We start from the raw sequence: 24,113 nt of genomic DNA, 5'->3' as shown, positions 1-24,113 counted from the left end.
GGAGGACCCGGTGCGGGGCGCGGCGGGAACCGGAACCGGCTCCGGGCCCGAGCCACGAAACTCACAGGGTGCCCTGGATTTATAAACCAGGCAAGTTTTAAATCAGATAGTGCAGTCTGCTATTTATATATATTTCTGTTATAGTGTTATATACGATATATTATAGTATTATATATTCTATAATATAGATATGATATGTAAAATATATGTATTAGATACTGAGTTGTATAATATATGATATATAATTATTATATGGTTCTTCTATGTATTAATTAATATTTCTATATTATATATTAATATTATATGTTTGTATTATTTCTATTATAAAGAAATAGTTAAAAATCATCAGAATTCCAAGGGAGCCGGGGGCTGTGGGAGCTGCCAGGGCTCCCGGATTCCTCATCCCAGGAGGCTCCAGCACCTTCTCGGCCATTATGGAGCACAGCACCCAGGGGGGAGCGCAGTACGGAGCAACAAAATAATCATATTTGATTAAATGAGTTCAATGAACGGAATTGCTTTTCTCCTCCAGGGAGAGGCAGTGCTCACATCCACACTTGGGATCCACATCTTCCCTTGGAGCACTGCCCTTCCCACCCTCCTCGAACCACTCCTCTCAACCACCATAAAACGGGGTAAAATCCCCTGGCTTTGGGTGAAATTATGGGCAAAAGCTCCCAGATTTTACCTTCCTGGTGGATTTTTATACACCTGCCACCACAAAGCCAGCCCTGGCAGACACGGGGACAAAAGGAGGGAGCCATAAAGCCGTGAAAAGTTTAAAGACATTTATTTAAAATACAATTTATAAAACGTTTTCTTTCCGGCGCACGTTTTTTTTTTGTTTTTTGTTTTTTTTGGGGCGGAAACACGCGGGTACCGCGTCCATCCTCCCCCTCCTCGGGATGAAGGCGCTTCCCACAGGAACGCCGCCGAGCCCTGCCCGCGGGCGGGACGTGTCCTGGGCACCGTGTCCTGGCACCGGGACGCAGCAGGAGCAGCCGGAGAAGGAGATTTCAGTGCTGGAAAAGGGGATTTCGGTGCCGGAGGTGGGATCTTGGTGCCAGCCACGGCGGAGGCAGCGATGCGGCGCCGAGCGGCCGCACCGGAAATCCAGCGGATTCGGGAGGTTTTTGGCTATTCGATGCTATTTTCAGGAATAATTCAGGAAAGGCGCAGTGACTACAGTTATTGCTGACGGCCTTCTCCCTCCCGCTCCCTCCCGGAGCTCATCCCAGCCCCCGGGCTGAGGGGGATGAGGGAGATCCCCCAAAAGTCGCCAGGATCCCGCCCCACCCGGAACCAGCTGTGAGGAGCTCACGAAGGTTCCGGGGGTTGGATACACAGGTAGTTTCTGTTTTCCCGTTTCTGTGGGATTTCAGCCTCATTTCCACGCAGGGCTTTTCGTGCACGTCAAGATTAGCTCGTTCCCCCTTGAACCTACTGAAGGCAGCACCCGGACGCAGGAATCCGTCGGGAACCACCCGGGTCTCCGGGTCCTGGCCCTCCAGGAAGAGCATTTAGTGTTCATCCAATCCCTTGATATCGAGTGATCCTCAGCTTCATCCAGGGGGGAACATCTCCATTCCTGGGGAGCAGCAGCCTCCCCGTCCTCTTCCCGGGAGCTGGAGCAGGACGATCCCTTCCCTGAAGCCTCGCTGCCTCCAGGGAGATGGGGGGATCATCCAGGCTTTTCCCAAGGCTGGTCTGGTTCCCAGGTCTGCCATTCCAGGAGAGCTCGTACCGTCCCTGCGCCGCCGGGCCGGCCCCTCGGGATATCCCACTGCCCGATGTCGCAGCCGCGGCGGCGCCGGAGCCTCTCCTCCTCCTCACATCTCCCTAATTCTTCACCGCCCGGCCCTCCGTGGCCAGACAGCAGGCATTTGCACGGGGTCACTCTGCATTCCCTTCTCCCCAAACACAAAAGAACCCAAAAAGGATGTATTTTAAGCTTCTCCTCAAAGCCAGCAGGGAATCGGAGCCAAGCTTTAACAGGAGCAGGATGTGAACTGGGTCCGACTCCGAGGTACCTGGGGGTAGCCAGGAGTTCGCTTCCATGGCAGTGGAAATGGAGAAGGAGAAGCATGAGCTTGTCATCCCCAAGCCATCACGTTCATGGAAATCCATTGGAATTCCCTTCGGAACACTCAGCTACCTCTCCGGATTCAAACAAACGGCTCAAACCCTTCCCGCGCGCTCCGCCGATCCAAGATACAGAAAACAAACAGAAAACCAAATAAAAGAACCTAAAATCCTTGGAAACAGAACTCGTTCTGGAAGTGATGAGGACAACATGCGCGGCTGGGGAGGCTTCCCATCTTTTTTTTTTTTTTTTTCCTTAAATGCCAGGTTTCGAGTACAACAAACGTTATTGCTGGCGCTCGCTCCGACCCGAGCGGGACACGCACGACTCCCTGCGCCCGGCCGAGTCCGGCACGGCCCCTCGTGTCCCCCGGCCGCGGGGACAGCCCTGCCGCGACGGCCGCTCACAGTGGGTGGAGAGGGGAGGTCACAGTGCGTGGGGCTGAAGGTCACAGTGGGCAGAGCAAAAGGGTCACAGTGCAAATCGCCCCGGGAGGTCCCCTGGCCCGGGTCCGTGTGTCCGTGCCGGCGGAACGGCGCCTCCGCCTCTATCTGCGCTGCTTGAAGCCCTGCGAGCCATCGGGGCCCAGCGGCTGCCGGATCACGTTGTTGGGCTGCCGGCTGTCCTCGGGCTGCGAGATCCGCGGCGGCCTGCGGGGACAGAGGGGGACAGAGCTGAGCCTGCGGGGACAGAGGGGGACAGAGCTGAGCCTGCGGGGACATTGCTGGGGCCATGGGGACACCGGGAGCAGGGACACACACATCAGGTGCGGAATTCCGAGTGCCTCGGGGAAACCCCTGCACCACGGGAATGCTGTCACGTGCTCTGGGGTCCCCGGCACAGGAAGGACATGGAACAAGTCCAAAGGAGCCTGCCAAGGTGATCAGAGGGATGGAGCAGCTCTGCTGTGACGAAAGGCTGGGGGAATTGGGATTGTTCAGCCTGGAGCAGAGAACCTCTGGGGTGACCTAACTGTGGCCTTCCAGCGCCTGAAGGGGCCAACAGGAAAGATGGAGGGACTCTGGACAAGAGCCTGGGGAAAGAGATTCCCACTGCTAGAGAGCACGGATGGATTGGATATCGGGAAGAAGAATTCCTCCCTGGCACAGGTTTCCCAGAGAAGCTGCGGCTGCCCCTGGTTCCCTGGAAATGTTCTGAAGGCACAGGGATGTGGCACCTGGGGACACGTTTAATGGGGAACACAGCAGTGGACTCTTCCAACCTCAATGATTCCATGGGTTATGGCCTTACCAGGCACTCCCCTCACTCCCACGTAGCTGAGGCTCTAAAGAGCCCCCCTCTCTCTGTACTGCCCTGGCCGCACTCCCCGAGCAGCCCACCCCTGCTAGTGCCAGGCAGGAACTCCCCAGGCCCACGGGGCTGCTCCCACCTGTCCAGGATGGGCTTCTCCTGCTCCTCCTCGGGGCTGGCGCTGCCCAGGATGCGTTTCCTGGCCTCGGCGTACTCGGCCTCGCGCTGCGCCAGCGATTTGACGGGGAAGGCGGGGCGGCTGGCCGAGTGCGGGCTGCTCAGCACGCCGTTGCTCGTGGGCCGCTTGAGGATGCGGATCTGCGGCGGGGGCCCCGCGGGAAGGCTGTCGTCCTGGATCACGATCGGCACTTTGGGAGGAGATTTGGACTTTCTGCTGTTGGGAAGAAAAACACAGGGTTGGTGTTTGTTTTCCACGGGGGTTTGCTGCCCGGCGTGTGAATTCCTCGGGCTCGGATGGCCTTCCTGTGATTAAGAGCAGCCTGGAATAATTAAAGGCCCGGTTATGGCTGTAACTCTAAACAGGAGCAGAGGATTAGCTCAGAAAGAGATGGAAAATCAGTCCCTGCTGTGTGTGACACCACTGAAGGAACAGCAACAGAGACCGGGTAAAGCTTCAGCATTTCTAGTTGAAGATATTGGTATAAGCACCTCGATTTCATTCCCTGCAAGGACTTCTAGGGCTCCTCTCGCCAGGACACCCAGCCTGTCACTCCAACTCTGCCATTTCACTCCTCTGAGCCAGCCTCGGCCCCAGCTCACCCTCTGAATGTTTTACAGTCCCTTTTCTGCACGGAACTCCCAGAGGATAAATCCCATGACTCTCTAATAATCAAAGGGGGGGAAAACCCAACAACAAAGGACTTGTCAGCAGCGATTAAAAAAGTTTCTGGTAGGAGAAAATAACACAGCCCTGCCCAGGCCCAAAGGAAGCAGGAAAAGAAATTCTCCGTGGTGCAAGACACAAGCGAGTCAGTCCAGAGCAAGGAGCTGGGATTACCTGACTCACCCATTTCTTCCCCTCTTTCTCACACGGCTTCCCCACGCTGGAGCTTCATCCAGTCTGGAGGAGCCAGCTCCGAACCCAGAGCACTCTCAGCTTTCTGCTGCCCTCCCGCGGCTCCAAAGGGCCACCTAGTGGCACGGAGACAGGGATTCCCTGATTCTCAACCCCAACCCAGCGCTCCCTGCTCAGTTTGAAGCTCTTTCCCCACTGCTCCCACTCCCCAGGCCCTCAGCTGTCCAACAGCACCTCAGGAAATCAGGATTTTACCTTTCCTTCTGTGTGATCTTCAGCTTCTTTTCCAACCGTCTGTCTATCTCCTTGAAAAGAAAGAGAGAAAAGTAAAATCACGAAGTTTTTAATAAAATTAAGACCAATCTCAGCTTGAAGATCTGAGTTTGAGCCTGTCTGAGCACAGATTTAATTTCAGTATTCCAAATACCGATCTGGAAAGAGGGGAGGGAGTGCGTGGTTCCGTCTGAGAATGACTTGGGAATCAAGAGGCAGAGAAAAGCAAAGCCACCACGGATAACCCACGAGAAAAGCAAACCACCAGGAGCATTTGCTGTAACCAGCAGCACACCCACAGCAGGCCGTGGATCCAGGGCAGGGCGCTCATCGCTCATTTTAACCACCTCAGCTGGCAAAAAACCACCCGTAAGGGTAAAACCCCACAGATTCCACAGCAATTCCACGGCAAAGCACTCCTGGATCCAGGCAGGGATCAGGCCAAACCTGCCGGGCATTGGAGCAGCAGCGGCCACGGCTCCCGGGAAGCTGAGCCCAGAGCCCCGAGCCAGGGGCAGGGCTGGCCGGCAGGGCCACATTCCTGCCAGGAGAAGGCCCTGCCCTGCCCCACACACACCAGGGAGCCTCCCTGGGCTGCTCCCTGCCTTTCCACACGCTGCAGTCACCCATGGAGTCACCCACGGGCACAGAGACGCATTCGTCACCCACAGAGCCGGGTCTGAGCGTGTCAGCTCTGCCCCAGGCTGGCATCCACCTCTGCCAAGCTGGCCAGGTGTTGCAACCAGAGCAATCACAGAGAAAGCTCGGCTAAGGAGGAGAACGAAGCCAGGTCTGAACCCCCCTGCAGGTGACCTGCCCCAACCCCACCGGTATTTTTAGATCGTCACGACAGCTCCGTTAAAAGAGGCTCCGAAACAGCTTTTTGTGTTTGATTCAATCATCAAGGAAGGAGGGAAAACACTACCTGAGAGTGTCCTAGTTTAGCCAGCTGATAACTGGCACTACAGAAGGAAATTCCAAACTTGTGGCAGGAGGCAGCTGCTCTGCTTTGAGGCCTGGCTGCTTCCCCTTGCTGCCAGCAGGAACCACAGCGAGCACAGCTCGGAGAGGAACGGGTTTGGACAGAAATTCCCTGCCCTGTGAGCAGGGAAGGAGCACAAGTCACTACAAGATGCCAAACCACAGTGTTGGCTGTTGGTCATACAGGCCACGGCAGCCTCCACCTAAAAGGGAATAAATCATTTCAGGAAGATAAAAGGTAGGTGGGAGGTTGAGTTTCCTACCCAACCCTGTCCTGGGAGGTAACAAAACCAGGCAGAGCCTCCCAGGGAGGGCAAACACCTGCAGCTTCCTTCCTCTTCAAGGGGACTGGGAGGGAGGAAAATCCCATTCCAGTGCTGCTCAGGAGGGAGGGAAATGTGTAAGAGCTGCCTCCTGCCCTCCAAGAGCAGGGGATAGATATCCTGCTGAGGATGGAGATGCTGTGGAGCCGCTGGTGGCAAACGCCGGAAGCCAAATGAGGGGAAGGAGTTGGCTCCTCACTGAGCCAGCCCAGGTGACATCGTGATCTTGAAACCACATTTTCACCCTCCAGTTCACCCAGGCCCTCCTGGAATATCCCCACTAAATGCTTCAGCACACGGGGGAGAGAGACAAAAGGAAAATGGGGTGGAATGGGGGGAAACACACTCAGGAGCTTCTCAAACCATTTCACACTGAGTAGAAGCAGGGCTGCTGAGCCCCCAGTGCGACCGTGGGCACAGAGGGGTCACAAGCCACACAGCAGCCCTGGGGAAGGCTCTGTTCTGCTGCCTCCTGCCCAGCAGAGGAGAGGTGGCCTGGCAAAAGTCACACTCCTGCACTGCCGGGGGCTCTGAGCTGAGCTCAGGGCTGTGCCTGCACTGCTGGGGGCTCTGAGCTGAGCTCAGGGCTGTTCTTGCACTGCTGGGGGCTCGGAGCTGAGCTCAGGGCTGGGCCTGCACTGCCGGGGGCTCTGAGCTGAGCTCAGGGCTGGGCCTGCACTGCTGGGGGCTCTGAGCTGAGCTCAGGGCTGTGCCTGCACTGCTGGGGGCTCTGAGCTGAGCTCAGGGCTGTTCTTGCACTGCTGGGGGCTCGGAGCTGAGCTCAGGGCTGTTCTTGCACTGCCGGGGGCTCTGAGCTGAGCTCAGGGCTGTTCTTGCACTGCTGGGGGCTCTGAGCTCAGCTCAGGGCTGCAGCCACAGTCTGACTGGGAGATGCTGCTATTGCAGCGCGTCACCTCCACCTCAGCACCTGAGAACAGGTGATTCATGGCATTGTCACCGAGCACTGCCAGACAGCCCCACACACTCCAACCACAACCTGCAGCCTCCCCTGCTACAGAAAAATGAAGTTCTTTACTCTGCTCAACACAAAAACTTATTCCAAGGAATCCTTCAAAACCATCCCAACTCCTCCACAGTCTGTTTCGAGTCCTTCAAAACCATCCCAACTCCTCCACAGTCTGTTTCGGATCCTTCAAAACCATCCCAACTCCTCCACAGTCTGTTTCGAGTCCTTCAAAACCATCCCAACTCCTCCACAGTCTGTTTCGAGTCCTTCAAAACCATCCCAACTCCTCCACAGTCTGTTTCGCTTTCCCCACTCTGGAGCAGGTCACTTCCAGCACAGTGCTTGGTGCCTTTGTCTCCAAACCCCCAAAAGTGCCAGTGGTCAGGGAGCAAACATGTGGTCCTGGACCATAAACCAGTGCTCCATGCTTGGGGAGCTCCTCCCCAGGGATCACACAGGACCATGGAGGCTGGAAAAGACCTTGGATCACTGAGCTCACCCTGTGCCTGATCCCACCCTGTGCCCAGCCTGGTGAGTGCCATGTCCAGGGATGGGCACTCCAAACCTCTCTGGGCAGCCCCTCCCAAGGCCTGAGCACCCTTTCCATGCAGAAATTCCTGCTGGTGTCCACCCTGAGCCTGCCCTGGCCCAGCCTGAGGCCATTGCCCCTTGTCCTGTCCCTGTTCCCTGGGAGCAGAGCCCAACCCCCCGGCTGTCCTCTCCTGTCAGGAGTTGTGCAGAGCCACAAGATCCCCCCTGAGCCTCCTTTTCTCTAGGCTGAGCCCCTTCCCAGCTCCCTCAGCCTCTCCTGGGGCTCCAGCCCCTTCCCCAGCTCTGTTCCCTTCCCTGGACATGCTCCAGCCCCTCCAGGTCCTTCTTGCCACGAGGGCCCAGACCTGGAGGTGCCTCAGCACAGGGACCAGGCCCTGCCCTGGGCCTGTGCCCACACCAGGCTGGCACAAGGAGCAAAGCCAGGAGCAGTAAAATATCCCCTAAATTCCAGCCTCGGCAGCTGATGGGAGCACTGTGCTCTCTGCAGAACACGAGCCTTCCTCCGCACACGTGGAGACCTTGGCAGAACAACAGAAACCAACCACTGACACCAACCACACACGAACCCTTCCCACCCACCCCAACCACTGTCAGTCCTGCAGGATCCACGGAATTCCTGGCACTGCCGAGGGGATTCCAGCTGCCTCCAGACATCCACTGAACTTTTGGGTAGAAAAAGTCTCCCTTTGTGTTTAAATAGATGGCCAAAAGCAGCTCCCCACCTCACACACCTCTCGGCGTGTCAGCAATTGTGTTTTCTTCTAAACACAGGCACTGACTCTGCATTTTCCAGGAAGCTCAGTGCTCATTACTAGGATGTTTGGAATTGTAGGAATGGAGCATTTGAACACCACGTGCAGACACAGCCCCAGCCCTGAGCAGCCTCGCAGCTCGTGACAGGGATCACTGCACCAACTTAAAAGCAGAATCACCTTGGCACTGCTCATTTTTAATTAAAATCAAATCCCTGCTGCTGCTCTGCACGGATCCATCCGTCTGCTGATGTCACTCCCTCTCCTCTGCTGTGTCACGCTGTCACCGTGTGGGTAAGGAGACAAAATTAGGAGCTGACTCGGAGGGCAAGTGCCAGAGGCACTACAAGCACCACAGGCATGAGCTGTCTGCAGAGGCAGCTGGATGTGGCATCCGAGGACCTGGACAGGTCACTGTGGACAAACCCCAGGTGTCCATCACCCGAGGGGCCCTTCCAGCTCCCCCTTCCCACACAAACTTATCTGCATCACCAAAAGCCAAACCTGCTTCCCATCCCCGTGCAAAACCCCCTCCCCAAAGATCAGCAAGGAATCTCACCCACCTATTTTTAGGGCTATTATTTGTGGATGCCAAACAGCACCCAAACAAACAGCCTGAAGAAGATTCTGTTCTCTGACATTTAGGCTGCATTTGTGGACAAGGACGTCATGGAAACTGAGCTCCAGCCCCACCACAGCCACTGCTCCTACCCCTACCCTGAGGAAAACAGCCAAGAGGATCCATAACCCCCTTGGAATGCAGACACAGACCCCAGGACACGAAGCTGCTGCTCAGATCCCCCATTCCTGTGGTCTGGCACCGCAAAGAGCCACCCAGCCATTAAGCTGACACCTCGGGGGTGCTCCTGGTCAGCTGGAGACCCTCAGCACCCCAGGAATCCTTCAGGAAGGGACGGCCCTGCAGAGCCTCCACGGGATGGAGGCACATTCCCAGGCAAATCCAGAATATTGGGAAGCACAGGGGCCCAGTCAGCCACGCTGCTGGCCAGAAACCTTTTGGGAACACGTGCAGTGGCCTGGACACACACGGAGCATCGTCCCCCATCCCTGCCAGCAGGGACTCTCCAAACACAGCAAACACCAGCAGCTCCCAGCCCGGCTGATCCGGGCAGGAATAACAGGATAACCCCTGGCTGCCTTTCACCCCAAGGTGAGTGAGTGACCTCCACTAAAGGTGTGAGGAAGGCAGAGACTCGGTGTAAATCACTTACACCAGGTGGGTATTTCCCCCTCTTCCTCCAAAACTCCTCTGCAGAAATCCAGGGGAGACCCCTACCGGAGCATCCCGGTGCTCTCCTGGATCTCTGGTCACATTCCAAAGCTCTGGAAAACCATTAACCACATTCTCTGCTGTAGCTACTCCCAGCACAACCTTCTACCCCTTCTCACCCAATAACGTGGAATGTCAAACCCCAGAACAAGCAAATTTTGGTTGGAGCTGGATCCTCCCACAACCACGGCCGTGTCTGCTCCGTACAGCACCGCTGGATGCTCTGGCAATTCCTGACAGAGACAAACTCCAAAGCCCGGCTGGTGTTCTTTTCTTTAGGAAATAAAACCAAGTTTTAAGATCTGAGGTCACTAGAGCTGTTGATGGGGACCTGGAACCTGGAACTGCTTCTCCAAAACACCCTCAGGAAAGAGCAGATGTGGGCAGTCCCTGATCTCCTCGTTATCCACCTATTTCTCTCCTCCAAAGAGAAATTAATCTATTAATTACTGCAACATTCCAATTCCTGAGGCTACGGGGGATCAGCCTGCTGCATGAATTAGTCCTCCCAGTGGCCCTGCCACGCTCAGGCCTGGCAGTGGCAGCCCAGGACAGCCCCAGGTGTTCGTGTCTCCATGGCAGACCCTGCTCCTCAGCACCAGGCGTTGAGGACATGGAGCGTTTTTGGGAACAAGCCTGGCGCTGCCACAGGACATTCCCAGCATGGATGTTTAGGGGTAGGGGAAGCACTCAGGAGGCCAGCAGCTCCTTCTCCCTTGCTGCAGTATCCCCAAACCAACCCTCACTTCCCACTGTTCATTCCCAACCTCCAAACCTCCCATTTCTTACCAAAAAACCTCCCTCTGCCCAAGCAACGCCGAGCAGCAGAAACAGAAACTTCCATTCCCAGTTTCAAGACTTTTTTTGGAACTGTTACAGCACCTAAAGCAAACAATTGGTGAAAGTTTGCCCCAAATCTTTTTGGTGTGGGAAGTCCAAATCCATCCTGGGTTCATGGCAGCACGATGGCAGCAGGGGGGGATTCTGCCCCTGTGCCCCCCAGGGGAGCCCCTCAGCTCCTGCAGAGCTGCCCCAGCCCTGGGCAGCACCGGGAGGAGCTGGAGCTGCTGCAGCCAGGCCAGAGGAGGCTCCAGGGGGATCGGGAGATGGAGCAGCTCTGCTGGGAGAGCTGGGAATGCTCACCTGGAGAGGAGAAGCTCCAGGGAGAGCTCAGAGCCCTTCCAGGGCCCGAAGGGGCTCCAGGAGAGCTGCAGAGGGACTGGGGACAAGGGATGGAGGGATGGGAAACAGGGAATGGCTTCCACTGCCAGAGGGCAGGGATGGATGGGATATTGGGCAGGAATTGTTCCCTGGCAGGGTGGGCAGGCCCTGGCACAGGGTGCCCAGAGCAGCTGTGGCTGCCCCTGGATCCCTGGCAGTGCCCAAGACCAGGCTGGACATTGGGGCTGGGAGCAGCCTGGGACAGTGGAAGGTGTCCCTGCCATGGCAGGGGTGGGATGGGATGAGCTTTAAGGTTCCTCCAAGCCAAACCACTCTGGGATTCCATGCCCCTCACAGCCGTGACCCCAAAACCCAGTTTTCCTCACGGACACAGCTCCTGCACACCCCAACCTTGTTACTGTGGCCTCTGACCACAGCAGTCATTAGCAGAGGCAGGTCACAGTGTCACACTCCAAAATATTTCCCTCCTGACTCTGCTGGACTTCAACCCCATTGAGCACCTCCAAGTGACAGGAGCTGACACCTTCAGATCCAGCAACCCGGAGCCTTTGCTGGCAGGTGACACCCACGCCACCCTCACGTGTGACAGACAGGAGACATTCTGCCACCTCGGGTGCCCTGTCCTCCCTGAGCACTGTGACACAAGCTGGGGACGGCCCCCAGGCCAGGCCAAAGTGCATTCCCAGCCTCTGCCTGCTCCATCCTCCCGGAGCGGCCGATCACCGGGCACGGGGCAGGTTCTCCCTTCCTGGGGACACGGCTGGGAGCACTGGGGGGCTGCAGGCAGCTGAGAGCTCAGTCTGCAAACTCCAGGGGGAAACAGACATGCAAGGAGAGTAATTCCATGGATTTTTAACCTGTTTTGGATTGACAGAGTAACGTTTGACCTGCAGGGAACCATGGAACGTCCTGAGCTGGAAGGGACCCACAGGGATCAGAGTCCAACCCCTGGCCCTGCACAGACACCCCAACAATCCCAGCCTGGCCAAACCCTCCTGGAGCTCTGGCAGCCCCGGGGCTGGGATCATTCCCTGGGGAGCCTGGGCAGTGCCAGCACCCTCTGGGGAAGAGCCTCTCCTGATCTCCAACCCAAACCCCCCTGGCCCAGCTCCAGCCCTTCCCTGGGTGCTGTCCCTGCTCACAGGCAGAGAGCAGAGCTGTCTCCCCCCTTGGGATGAAGCTGAAAGAGATTCTGACCTGAAATCAGTGATTAAGACTCTGACACACCCAAAATTTAGCTGGCAAAGGAATAACCAATGAATCCATGTGCCAAGCACCAATTCCAAGCTGAGGATCGCCCATGACCTTGGATACATGGGCTCCAGTTTTGGAGCCCAGCTTCCCAGCTAGTATTTAATTATTGGTTTGGCCAGGTAAACAGGCCTGAGTGTCACCAACTGACCTCTCATTTGTGTTTGCCAGCTGGGCCACACAACACCACAGAAAAACAAACCAGGAATTAAGGCTCATTAGTGTTTTCTGACCCAGACTGGCCTTTGAAGCCCTTCCCACCCTTACTCCTAACTCAGACAACTCAGACGTTACTCACGGCCTGGTTTGCCATCTGTAACTCCCCATTCCACAGACATTCCAGGGCTCTAATTAGACACCAGGGAGGTGACAGAGGGACCCAGAGGCCCCACAGAGCTCTGCTGCACCCTGTGGTCCTGGGACAGGGGACACTACCAGAGCAGAGGGCACTGCCTGCCATGGTCACTCGGGGTGGCACATTCCCAAGGAGCTGCTCCGTTTCTGGGGCGATTCTGATGGCACAAGAGCAAGAGACACATGGAGGCCACGTTGAACACCCAAGCAACCACTGGAGGATTTGTTTCACAGCTCCTTGAGTGACCAAACCGAGCTGGGTCGGGGTTTTGGGGGTTTTCTTCAACCTAATAAGATTTTCCTGGTGCCTGATTTGGGAAAGCTGCAAGAGAGAAATGAGGTGAATTTTAATTAGGAGGCCACAGGATCTCTGCTCGGCCCAGAGCTGCCTCTTGCTGACAAACCTTCTTTAAGGCCTTGAGCAGAAGTTCTCAGCCTCACCAAAATCTACAAACAAAAACCCCCAGGAGTAAAAATCTGATGTATTTGCTTTCCCAAGGAACACCCTGTGGGTGGAATATTAAAAAATTACATGCTAGGACACAGATAATGTATCCCATAAAACCCACCATGGACCTCCTGCTACATCTCTACCGTACCCTCATGTGCTGAAGGGTCTAAAAAATTAAATAACTCAGGCTGCCAACAGTGGGAAGTATCAGCATCACAGAATCATGGAATGGTTTGGGTTGGGAGGGACCTTAAAGCTCCTCTAGTGGCAGCCCTGCCATGGCAGGGACACCTCCCACTGTCCCAGGCTGCTCCAAGCCCCAGTGTCCAGCCTGGCTTGGGCACTGCCAGGGATCCAGGGGCAGCCACAGCTGCTCAGGGCATCCTGTGCCAGGGCCTGCCCACCCTGCAAGGGAACAATTCCTGCCCAGTATCCCAGCTAACCCTGCCCATTCCCTGTGTCCTGGCACTGGCACAACAGGATGAGTTTGGAGCTGCTCCCTGGTGTCTCTGCTCTGCTGCAGCCTCCTCCTGAGCACCAACCAGCACTGCCAAGCCCTGGTCCTGTATGCTGAGATCCACCTTGTGCTGTCTTGGATGGAAGAAAATCACAGAACCAGGGAGTGTCCTGAGCTGGAAGGGACCCACAGGGATCAAACCCAACCCCTGGCCCTGCACAGACACCCCAACAATCCCAGCCTGGCCAAACCCTCCTGGAGCTCTGGCAGCCTCGGGGCTGGGACCATTCCCTGGGGAGCCTGGGCAGTGCCAGCACCCTCTGGGGAAGAGCCTCTCCTGATCTCCAACCCAAACCCCCCTGGCCCAGCTCCAGCCCTTCCCTGGGTGCTGTCCCTGCTCACAGGCAGAGAGCAGAGCTGCCTCTCGGGAGGAGCTGCAGTTGCTGCTGGTGCTACAGCAGAGCCTCCTCCTGCCCTCGCTGCCCTGTGCCCACCTGCTGCCTCCCGTGGCTGTGACTTTGGGACACCTGAACATCCCCAGCTGCACCAGCATCCATCAGAACCACAAGAACCACAGGACAAGGGGAGACTGGGCTCTCCTGCACTCCATCCTGTCAGCATCCCACGTCCTGCGGGCACCACCAGCAGCTCCAGGGCTCCTTCCAGGCAGGCACAGAGTGAAATCCCCTTCCTGAACCCCAGGGATGGCCCAGAGCAGCTCCTGCCCCTCTCCCAGCCTGCACAGGCAGCTCGCTTCCCACTCCCCTCCAACTGCTCCACAGGAATCCAGAGCCCAACAACTGCAGCAGCAGCTGCTCCTCCTGTCAGGCCTACGGGAGCAGCTGAGGGAGCTGGGAAGGGGCTCAGCCTGGAGAAAAGGACGATCAGGGGGGACCTTGTGGCTCTGCACAACTCCTGACAAGAGGGGACAGCCGGGGGGGTCGGGCTGTGCTCCCAGGGAACAGGGACAGGAGGAGAGGGAACGGCCTCAGGCTGGGCCAGGGCAGGCTCAGCTTAGACACCAGCAGGAATTTCCCCATGGAAAGGGGGGTCAGGGGCTGCCCAGGGAGGTTTGTAGTGCCCGTCCCTGGAGGTGCTCAAGGAAGGTCTGGAGGTGGCACTCAGTGCTCTGGGCTGGGGACAAGGTGGGGACTGGGCACAGGGAGGACTCCATGATCCTGGAGAGCTTTTCCTACCCCAACGGTTTGGACTGGAAATGGGTGTAAGAAAGGACAAGTGACAGGGGTTTCTCCTTCTAAGGAAAAGCACCTGGGAGGTACCAGCTGCAAGGACAAACTGAGAGGGCGCTCCATGGCAGGATTGGAGCATCGGGACCATTTTAAACCATTACTCAAGGCCACAGTCATGGGCTCCCGAGGCTCCAGCCGTGTCCCTTCATGGAGTGCTGGAATTAACTCCGAGCCGGGCACGAGGGGCGGGCGAGCGGCCGCGCTGCCAGCCTGGCACCGGCCCCTCTCGGGCGTTCAGTTACAGGCTCTATTTTGCTCCCCTGGCTCCGGTCAGATGTAACCCAATCCCTTGCCCACAGTCGCGTCCAGGCTCCTCGCCGAGGCCCCGTCCGGAGGTCCCTGTGCCCTCAGATCCCCACGACCCCGAGGAACTCGCCACAAGCAGAGTGTGCCTGGCGGAGTTTCCCCTCGCTGCGAGCAGCCCGCCCACACTCCCGCTGAAGCAGCGTCTGATCTGCAAGCGCAGCACTCCCAAGCGCTCGGGGTCCCCGAGCGTGACACACGCGGTGCCAATGCAGCTCCGCAGCCGCTGCTGAAGCGGGGCCCAGTTCCAGGCGCCGGCCGGGATTCCCCCCGTTCTGCCCGAGTGACGGAGCACGTTCCGATCGGGGGGAAAGGCCTTCGGGTGTGCGCCCGCTGCCCCCAGAGCCCCGCCAGGGTCACCGCCACGCCGGGCACCCACATTTTGGCTCCGCTCGCCCCTCCTGCTTCACGCCCTGGGCAGCGGAGCTTGGTGCGGGGCTGGGCCGCGACCCCGCCGAGCCCCCGCGGCCGCAGCCCCGCCGGGCCGAGGGGGGTTTGGACACCGAGGAGCACACGGGGGGACGGAGGGCGGGCAGGGAGCTGCTCCGAGGAGGGACCTGAAGCGTGACTGAAGAACCGGCGAGCAGCGGGGCCGGGGGCGACCCGCGGCGCCCCGTGCCCAGCGAGGCCGCGGTCTCTTTAAGAGGCCTAGCAGCGCCGCGGGGCCGCCGCGCCATGGTATGCGTCCCGCCGCCTCCTCAAGCGGCGCCGCGCCGCCCGCCCGCGCCCCTCCGGCGCCCCGGGCCCGCCGCGCCCGCCCGCGCCGCCGCCCTCACCCCGCTGTCGGCCGCCTCCTCCCAGCTCTCCGCGACCTCCTCATCTTCCATTTTAATTCCCGTCCGCCGCCGGGCCCGCGCATGCGCGCGCCGCCCGCCGGCCCGCGCCCGGCAACGCACGCGCGGAGCGCGGAAAGGGCGGGAAGCGGCGGCGGGCCGCGGCGCCACAGCGACCCCTGGCGGCCGGGAGGACCGGCTCAGGAACGGGTGTTTGAGGCGCTTTCCTTTAATTTTTGTGTTTTCCTTAAATTTTGAGGTGTTTTCCCTTAATTTTGGCGTGCTTTCCCATTCAGATATTTTTTATTAATTTCTGAGTGTTTTCCCACAATTTTGAGGAGTTTTCCCTTAATTTTGAGTTGGTTTTCTTTGATTTTGGGGCCTTTTTGTTTTTCTATAGTTTTGTTTTCCCTTAAATTTTTGAGTCTCTGCTCTTAGTTTTAGAATGTTTTCTCTTAATTTTGAGGCGTTTTTCCCGAATTTTGGGTTATTAGACAAATCTCTCCCCAAATTTAGGCTATTTCAGCCACCAACCCAGCCTCTGGTCCCTCCTGCAGACACCCAGGTGTCCGTGTGTCCTTCCATCCAATTCATGCCTCTTCATTTAAGCCTAAAGCTTCTCTTATGGAGCACAAGGATCAGCTCCAGCCTTCAGAAACATCCAAAATTCCCCACGTCCCCATAATTTCTTAAACCTTTCTCATTTATATCCAAAATATTCACCACTCCAATGTTGTCCTTCGAGCTCCGAGCCACACAAAGGTTTTTGGGGTGGGATTTGCATTTCCTTTTCCTCACTCAAAAATTAACTGCCCCTTCAGCACCCAAAAAACCCCCACGATTTTCATACAGGGAGCTAGAGCACCTGCCCTTAAATCCTGAACTTTTCCCCAGATTCCCACCCAAGAGCCAGAGTTTGCCGGCAGATGGCGACTGGACTCCTAAAAAATATCCCAATAATCCTGCAGCTCCAACAAATCCCGATCCTTGTGGTCTGCCCCTGAGTCCGAGTCTCCCGCTCCTCTGCCAAGCCCAAAATTTGGGCAGGGAACCTCCGGACACCCCCGCAGGTGGATTTTGGGGGGCTGTTTATCCAAGGTGGAACTGTTGGAGGGGGTTTGGGGGTTGTGCAGTGCTCCGTGGGCATTAAATCCTTGGATTCCAGCTCCTTTGGCAGCTCCGAGGGGTGGGCTTTGGAGTTTCCCCTCGAGAAGTTGCAGGAGCCTTGGGCTGTTCCTGCCCATCCTCTGGGGCTTTTCCAGAAGGAACAGGAGCTGAGTTTTCCAGCAGCCAGCACCGGCATGGTTGGCTCGACCCTCTCCAGCATTCCAGTGGTGTTGCCTGGGATGTTTCCTTCCATCCTGCTGTAAAAACATCCCCATCCCAGCCATATCTGACCCTGAGCATCCCAAAAAACCGGGTGGGATCTGTTGGGAATGAGGCATTGATGGCGGTGTCACACCCCAAGGGAGCTCACCTGGTGGGGGACAAACCCCACGCGTGTCCCTGGGTTAACCCAGCCCTGCACAGAGCACCTGGGACATCCCATAGCTCCTCCTGGGTTATCCCAGCCCTGCACAAAGCACCTGGGACATCCCATAGCTCCTCCTGGGTTATCCCACAGAGCACCTGGGACATCCCATAGCTCATCCTGGGTTATCCCAGCCCTGCACAAAGCACCTGGGACATCCCATAGCTCATCCTGGGTTATCCCACAGAGCATTTGGGACATCCTACAGCTCCTCCGGGTTATCCCAGCCTACACAGGCCACATGGGACACATCCCACAGCTCCTCCCGGGTTATCCCAGCCCTGCACAGGCCACATGGGACACATCCCACAGCTCCTCCCGGGTTATCCCAGCCCTACACAGGCCACATGGGACACATCCTACGGCCCCTCCCAGGTTATCCCAGCCCTGCTCAGAGCACCTGGGCCATCGCACAGCCCCTGGCCGAGGATCCCGGCTCTCCATGAGGCTCCTGGAGCGCGGCCTCGGGCGGGCCCGGGATGCTGAGCCAGCTCCTCCGCGCGGGATGCGGGTCTGTGGGACAGACATCACCTGTTCCGCGGAGAATAATGTCCCCATACAACCCGCCAACGGGATCTGATGGCGAAACCCAGCCCCGCACAGGGCTGTTCCCCCATGGAACGGGCTGCACTCCCTGCCTTCCCCAGCTCCACGGGAAGAGGGGCCCCACAGCCCGGCAGGCACGGCTCACATCCCGCCTCCCTGCCGAGCCCTCAGACGCTCCTCGTCTCTGAGGGGTACGCGGGGACATGGCGAGGCTGCAGCAGAATGAACCTCATTCTGCTGCGGGCAGAATGAAGCCCCGTGCCCCAGCTGCGCCTCCCGGGGCTGTGGATGAGGGTGGGAAACCGGGAGGGAGCGGGACAAGGAACGGGACCCGCCCGGGCAGCTCCGCCTCAGCGCCGACCTCCCCAACATGGCGGCCTCGCCCGCCCGCCTCGCCCAACATGGCGCTGGGACCGTCCCAACATGGCGGCGGGACCATCCAAACATGGCGGCCCCAGCCCGGCGCCGCGAAGCGAAGGGTTGACCTTCCCATCATGGCGCCACCATAAGACCACCCCCCATGCCCGCCCCATCATCACGTGGTGCCAGGGGGCGGCCCCGCGCCTGCGCAGTGCGCGGCCGGCGCGGCCGGGGCAGCGGCGGGAGGGCGGGGAGGGAAGATGGCGGCGCCGGTCGGAGCCGTCACCGGGGCGACGCAGCGGCCCCGCCGCCCGCAGCCCTGAGGGCCCGGCCCGGCTCGGCCCGGCCCGGCGGCAGGTGAGAGCGGCCCCGCGGTGCGGCTTCCTCGGGCGGGGCCCTTCCCCGGGGAGCGGGACGGGGGAACGGGTCCCTCGGGGCGGGACAGGCCTGGTGTGGAGGGGGCCACATTTGAGGGTGGAAGGTGTGGGGAGCCCCTGTGCCAGCCCCTCACAGCGCTGTGGGGGTCGCTGCGGAGGGCAGAGCCCCCGGGGGGGTGTAGCCCCTTCTGGGAGGGGGAAGCCCCTTCCCAGCTCCGGGGTGCGAGGGGAAGGCAGCCCCGAGGGCTCCCTCAGGGCGGGGAGAGAGCAAAGCTTGCCCCTAAAAACCCCGTGTTGCCCCCTAAAAAACCCGTGTTACCCCCTGAAAGCCGTGTTTCCTTCCCAAAAAGTCAAGCTTTCCCCACTAAAAGCAATGTTTCTTCCCCAATATGCCCTTTCCTCCCCTAGAATACACGTTTTCCCCCCAAAAAGACATTTCCCCAAAAATCTCGCATTTCCCCAGTAAAGCCATATGTTCTCCCTAAAAGCCGCGATTCCATAGAAAACCTCGTGTTTCCCCCAAAAAGACACGTTTCTCTCCTAAGATCTCTATTTTCCTCCTGAAAAGCCATGTATGTCTTCCTTTAAATGCCATGTTTGCCTTCTAAAAGCCATGTTTGCCCCCCCAGACTCCATCCTTCCCCTAAAAAAGCCATACTGCCCGTTTCTACCCCCCCCCGCCAAAAAAAAAAAAAAAAAAAAAAAGAAAATAAAAGCCCCATTTTCCCCCTAAAAGCCCTGTTTCCCCAAAATTCAGTGCTGGCACGGGGCAGTGCCAAGGCACAGGCTGGCAGTGCCGGCGGTGGAGGGAAATGGCTTTTCTGGGGGAAGATACGGCTTTTAGGGGGAGAAGATGGCTCTTCGGGGAGAAAACAGCTTTTTAGGGGGGGAATACGGCTTTTCGGGGGCAAGTATGGTTTTTAGGGGGGGGATCAGCGGCTCTCTGGGGGACAGACATGGCTGGGGGTGTCCCCAAAAGCTCAGCTCGAGTTGGGTTCGTGTGGAAACAAAGGTGAGGCTCGGTCCCCGCTCGCTCTGGGCGTGGAGCCGCCTCTCCCCTCGCTCGGCGGCCGCTGTGTCAGTGCCCCGGGTTCGGAGTGGCAGCAGCCGAGGTGCCCAGCCCGGCGCCCCCGGGGCTTTGGGGGTCGCTCCCCATTGTCTGCGCTCGGGGCTTTGCGGACGCGCTTTGGGATTGATTCGGGCTGGTGTTCCTGTCACGGCGGGGCTGGGCTGGGCTGAGCAGCGCTGCAGGGCTCGGCAGGAGCGTTGCATTATCTCATCCTGCCCAGCCTCTCGGCTTTTCCAGTCGCCTTTCCCGGTCACTGGGGCCGGGCGTCTCTCAGGAGGAGCGGAGCGGGGCCCGGGTGTCTCGCTGTTAATGACCCGAACTCCAGGGAATGCTCGGAGCAGGAACAAAAGGGGAGTCGGGAACGGGAGATAACCCCGGGATCGCCGGGAATGTCGTTCGTGCTCGGCTGGCTTTAATCATCCCTGGGAGCCGGCTCGGGTCAGCAGCTGGAACTCTTCCCCGTGGCTGGAAGGGACGGGAATTGCGGCGAATTCCCGTGGCGGAGCTGCTGACCTCGGTCCGCGCCCTGGCTGGGAAGGGCCTTTCCCCACCTGTCCTTCAGGAGCGGAGCCTCCCGGGGAAGGGGGCGGTGTCCTGACAAAGTGCTTTATATCGCGACATAGCCTCGCAGCCGGGGCTCGGCCTGTCTGGAGAGCGAGCGCCAGAGTGGGAGGTTTCCTCATTCCTACAGCCCTGGGTGTTCCTGCCACCATCTCTCCTTCCTTTTCCTTGTGCTGATGCCAGAGAAAGGCTGAAAACCGGGATTTCCCCCTCAGGTTGTGTCCCCTGGGCTTGGTGTCACAAGTAGAGAAGAGAGCAAAATCTTGGGCAGAATTCCAGCTGTTTCATAGAATCCAGAAGGGTTTGGGTTGGAAGGGCCTTGCAGACCATCCCTGCCACGGGCAGGGGCACCTTCCCCTCTCCCAGGTCTCTCCAAGCCCCGTCCAGCCTGGACACTTTTCCGGGGCAGGGTGGTGCCTGTCTTGTGTTGTTCCCTGGTGCTGGACTCGGTGCTGCTCTCCCGGAGTTCTGTGTCTCCGTGCTCGGGCGGCGGCAGAGCCACATCCCGTGGTTGTTTTGGCGTGGCAGGGATGTTTGTGTGTGTTTTTCCTGCTGTGCTCCCCGGAGTGTTCCCTGACAGGTGACTCCACCCAGGCAGCATCAGCATTGCTTTTCCAGGGTGGCAGGTGAAGCTCTTGGGTTCAGAAAGACTCCGCACAGTTTTACCATTTTCTCTGGTGGGTTTTTGCGGGCAGCGTGTACCATTTTCAATTTTGATTGGAGTTTACTCCAGCCTTTATTCCCTGGACTCCGTTTTTCCCTGCATTTGGCTGTGGGAGCAGCCCCTGAGGGAAGCTCACCTGCAGGACACGTGCTCCTGCCCTGCCTGGGCTTGGAATGAAGGTGGGGTTGGTTTATTCCCGCTGCTGAACGTGGGTGACCTGTGATTTGGGGATTCCAGCTACTGTGTCGAGCACCTTCTGCAGAGGTGTTTGCTGCCTGGGAGAGCTGGGATGTGCTCCTCGTCCCGTCCTTAATCCCAGGAAATGCAATGCATACAGCAAGCTGCACCAAATGCAAGGCATGCAGCAGTCTGTACATCTGCCAGGAGTGACAGGTTTGGAGTGGGAGCTCAGGGATGGTGTGGCTGTGCATTCCCAGCTCAGGGATGGTGTGGCTGTGCATTCCCAGCTCAGGGATGGTGTGGCTGTGCATTCCCAGCTCAGGGATGGTGTGGCTGTGCATTCCCAGCTCAGGGATGGTGTGGCTGTGCATTCCCAGCTCAGGGGTGCTCCGGCTGTGCATTCCCAGCTCAGGGGTGCTCCGGCTGTGCATTCCCAGCTCAGGGATGCTCTGGCTGTGCATTCCCAGCTCAGGGGTGCTCCGGCTGTGCATTCCCAGCTGAGGGGTGCTCTGGTTGTGCATTCCCAGCTCAGGGATGGTGTGTCTGTGCATTCCCAGCTCAGGGATGCTCTGGCTGTGCATTCCCACATCCATGGAGTTGTGTTCCCAGGGCTTCCAGGAGGCGCTGGGTTTGGGCACAGCCCGCTTCCATCCCAGCCACTTCCACAGGATGTGAGCGAGGGCTGCTGGAAAAGGCTTCCCACTCTCTGTGTAAACAGAGCTGCGCCTCCAAGGGAAGTGATTTTTCCCTGTGTGTTCCGACAGGGCAGGCTTTGTTGGAAAACATCCAGTCAGGATTTTCCTACGGCTGGAGGTGGGTAGGCTTTGGGTTTTGACTTGGGAAAGGCAGCATCACCTGGAGACGGCTGTGAGGGCTTAAGAAAGGTGTTGGAGCTGGAGCCAGGCTCAGGTTTGGCCCAAATCCAGATAAAAGCTGGGAAGAGGCCTCTGGGAAGTGCTGGTGTGCTCCAGGGCTGTTTCTGCAGGTAGGGGCTCCCTCCAGGGCGCGTTTCCCACCCCGAGCGGTGCCACCGGCGTCTCTGGGCTGTCCCCGGCAGCATCCAGGCTGTGCTGGCGGGAGCAGCCGGCACGGCTTGTGATGGAGTTGGGAAATCCAGGTCAGAATTCCTTTTGAACTCGCCTGCGTCGCTGGATCAAAGCAAAGCAGGGGTGACACATCCACGTGAAAAACGTGGCTCGTGTCGAGCAACCTGCAGGAACCAGGGCTCTTCCCATCAGGAATTTGCTGTTTCAGGAGCTGCTCTGGACTGTGTTCTCTCCCCCATTTCTATGGCAATCTTTAAATATTTATCTTTGCTTGGTGAACTCCCACTGCAACATCCGTGACTGAGAATCCTCGTTTTCCCCCCGTGGGAAACGTGGATGCAGCTCAGGCACCAGCAATTGGCAATTCCAATGCACTGCATCTCTCCCTGGGTTCCAGACTCCTTTGGAAGCATTTCCCTGCCTCCTTTTGTCTTGTACCTGTGCCAGTTTTATCGTAATTTGGGGTTTTGGAGGCTTAAGGTAAGTTGGCAGAGCTGCTTTTATTTATTTGGAGCTTCTCTTTCCAGGCCAGGTTGGATGGGGCTTGGAGCAAATCTAGAAGGTGTCCCTGTCCATGGCAGGGAATGGGATGAGCTTTAAGGTCCATTCTAAGCTGAACCATTCCATGATTTTGACTTCCATCAGGTTTCAGTGGGCAGAAGATCATCTCTGGTTTGAGGAGTGATTTGGGGTTTTCTGGGTAAAAAGATCTCTGGTTTGAGGAGTGATTTGGGGTTTTCTGGATGAAAAGCAGCTCAGAAATGTCAGAACCTCGCTGTGAGGTCAGGGTGGCTGTGGGAAGAACTGTCCATCCCCAAACTTCTCTCATCAGGGAATCTGGGACACGGATTAATCATTCCAGCTGGGTTTTTGTCACTCTGGAGAGCCTCCAGTGTGATTTATTTGTGCTTTAAAAGAGACTCATGAACCCTTTGGGTGCCGTTATCCTCACGCTGAGCTTCCAGGGAAGGGACTGGCTGTGGGAATCGCTGCCTTTTCTTGTCCCTGGTGCTGGATGCACACAGAGCCTTTTGCCAGCTGCCCAAAACACCTGAAAGGAGAGAACCCTTCCAGGTGTGAGAGCCCTGCAGGTGCAGCTCCCTCTGAAGCAGCAGCACTGTGGAATTCCTGCCTTCAGTTCCTCTGAGCAGCCGCCTTCAATCCGTGCTGCTCTTCCCAGAGCTGCTGTTGGGCCACATGTTTCCTTTCCCAGTCCCAGCAGCTGCTGGGAATTCCTGAAAGCTCCCAGGCTTTGGGGTTTTTGCAGACACGGACTCGTTGGATCTCAGGAGGGGCACAGGGGATGCTGTACCTGCTGTGAGCAGGACTCCTGGATGCTTTGAGATCCCAGGGTTCTGTACTGTGAGATGATCAGGGATTTGCCCCGTTCTCCTGCTTGAATCCTGCTGGTTAATGGTGATGTGGTGACAGGATGGTAACAAAGGGACATCTTGGGGAGCTCATTTTGTCGTTCAATGGTAGCGATGAGCTTGAAATTTGGACAATTTTCCTGAATTTTTGTTTGCTGATTAACTTTATATGGATCTGACTGCACTTTTGTGTTGTCTCTCTCTTAGTATTTGATATTTAAGCCTCCCTAAACACCCAGGCTTGAGGCATGGCACGAAGGATGGAAGGATGGCTCCTGCTTTCCTCGTCCCCAATATCCAGTGCTTCTGCTTCTCCATGCATTGCCTTTCCCATTAGCTGAGGAATAAGAAAATCCTGTACAAAACAAGAACAAATGCTCTTGTTTATTCTGCTCAAATCGGTGGAAACTGCAGCAAATCCTCCTGCAGCCCATTGGGTGGCTCAGACTCGTGAAATCTGTTCCGGATGGAATCCCTGGGTTGTATTTTCTGGTCCTGGCTCAGCTATGGCTGGGGTTTGCCTGGTGGTTGGTGGGGGCTGTTCCCAGCCCCTCGCACTCTCTGTGCTGAGATTCCCTGTGCATTTAGTCCCATTTCTCCCTCCTTTCAAGCCAGGGCTCCGAGGGCACGCAGAGCAATCCTTCCAGTTCTGTAATAACAGGGTTGCACTGCCACCACCCCGGGGCTGGTCTGCAGCTCAGATCCGTCCCTCCCCACCTGCTTTACCCCCTCAGCGATTTCAGGCAATCCTCTGTTGCTCCCTGCCTGCTGTTTGCTGGGAACTGGTTGGGATTTTCCCCCATTGAGGTGCTGGTTTGGGGGGGGAGATGTGGAGGGGCAGCTCTGCTCTCTGCCTGTGAGCAGGGACAGCACCCAGGG

At 57.6% G+C, this 24,113-nt stretch overlaps 2 protein-coding genes across 3 annotated transcripts in view; one reads left to right on the top strand and one right to left on the bottom strand.

The window, feature by feature from the left end:
- Positions 1-771: 771 nt before the first annotated feature.
- Positions 772-15,634, bottom strand: SZRD1 (SUZ RNA binding domain containing 1). 2 transcript variants are annotated; one of them, XM_038159912.1, is made up of 4 exons: positions 15,534-15,634; positions 4,626-4,675; positions 3,474-3,728; positions 772-2,733 (listed from the first exon to the last, which is right to left on the bottom strand). In XM_038159912.1, the coding sequence occupies exons 1-4, from the start codon at positions 15,582-15,584 to the stop codon at positions 2,631-2,633; spliced, it is 459 nt and encodes a 152-aa protein (XP_038015840.1). In that variant the 5' UTR covers positions 15,585-15,634; the 3' UTR covers positions 772-2,630. The 2 variants fall into 2 exon arrangements, with proteins under 2 accessions (XP_038015840.1, XP_038015841.1); XM_038159913.1 differs by having other exon boundaries at positions 3,474-3,725.
- Positions 15,635-18,193: 2,559 nt separating this feature from the next.
- The window catches only part of FBXO42 (F-box protein 42), a 46,704-nt gene continuing 40,784 nt past the window's right edge, over positions 18,194-24,113 (top strand). Inside the window, exon 1 of the mRNA XM_038159635.1 lies at positions 18,194-18,324. The gene's annotated coding sequence lies outside the window, so the exon portion shown is untranslated. The remainder of the gene's footprint in view (positions 18,325-24,113) is intronic.

The sequence above is a fragment of the Motacilla alba genome, chromosome 21, assembly GCF_015832195.1.
Source record: "Motacilla alba alba isolate MOTALB_02 chromosome 21, Motacilla_alba_V1.0_pri, whole genome shotgun sequence".
Lineage (NCBI taxonomy): Eukaryota > Metazoa > Chordata > Aves > Passeriformes > Motacillidae > Motacilla > Motacilla alba.
This window is presented reverse-complemented; position numbering and strand designations above follow the sequence as displayed.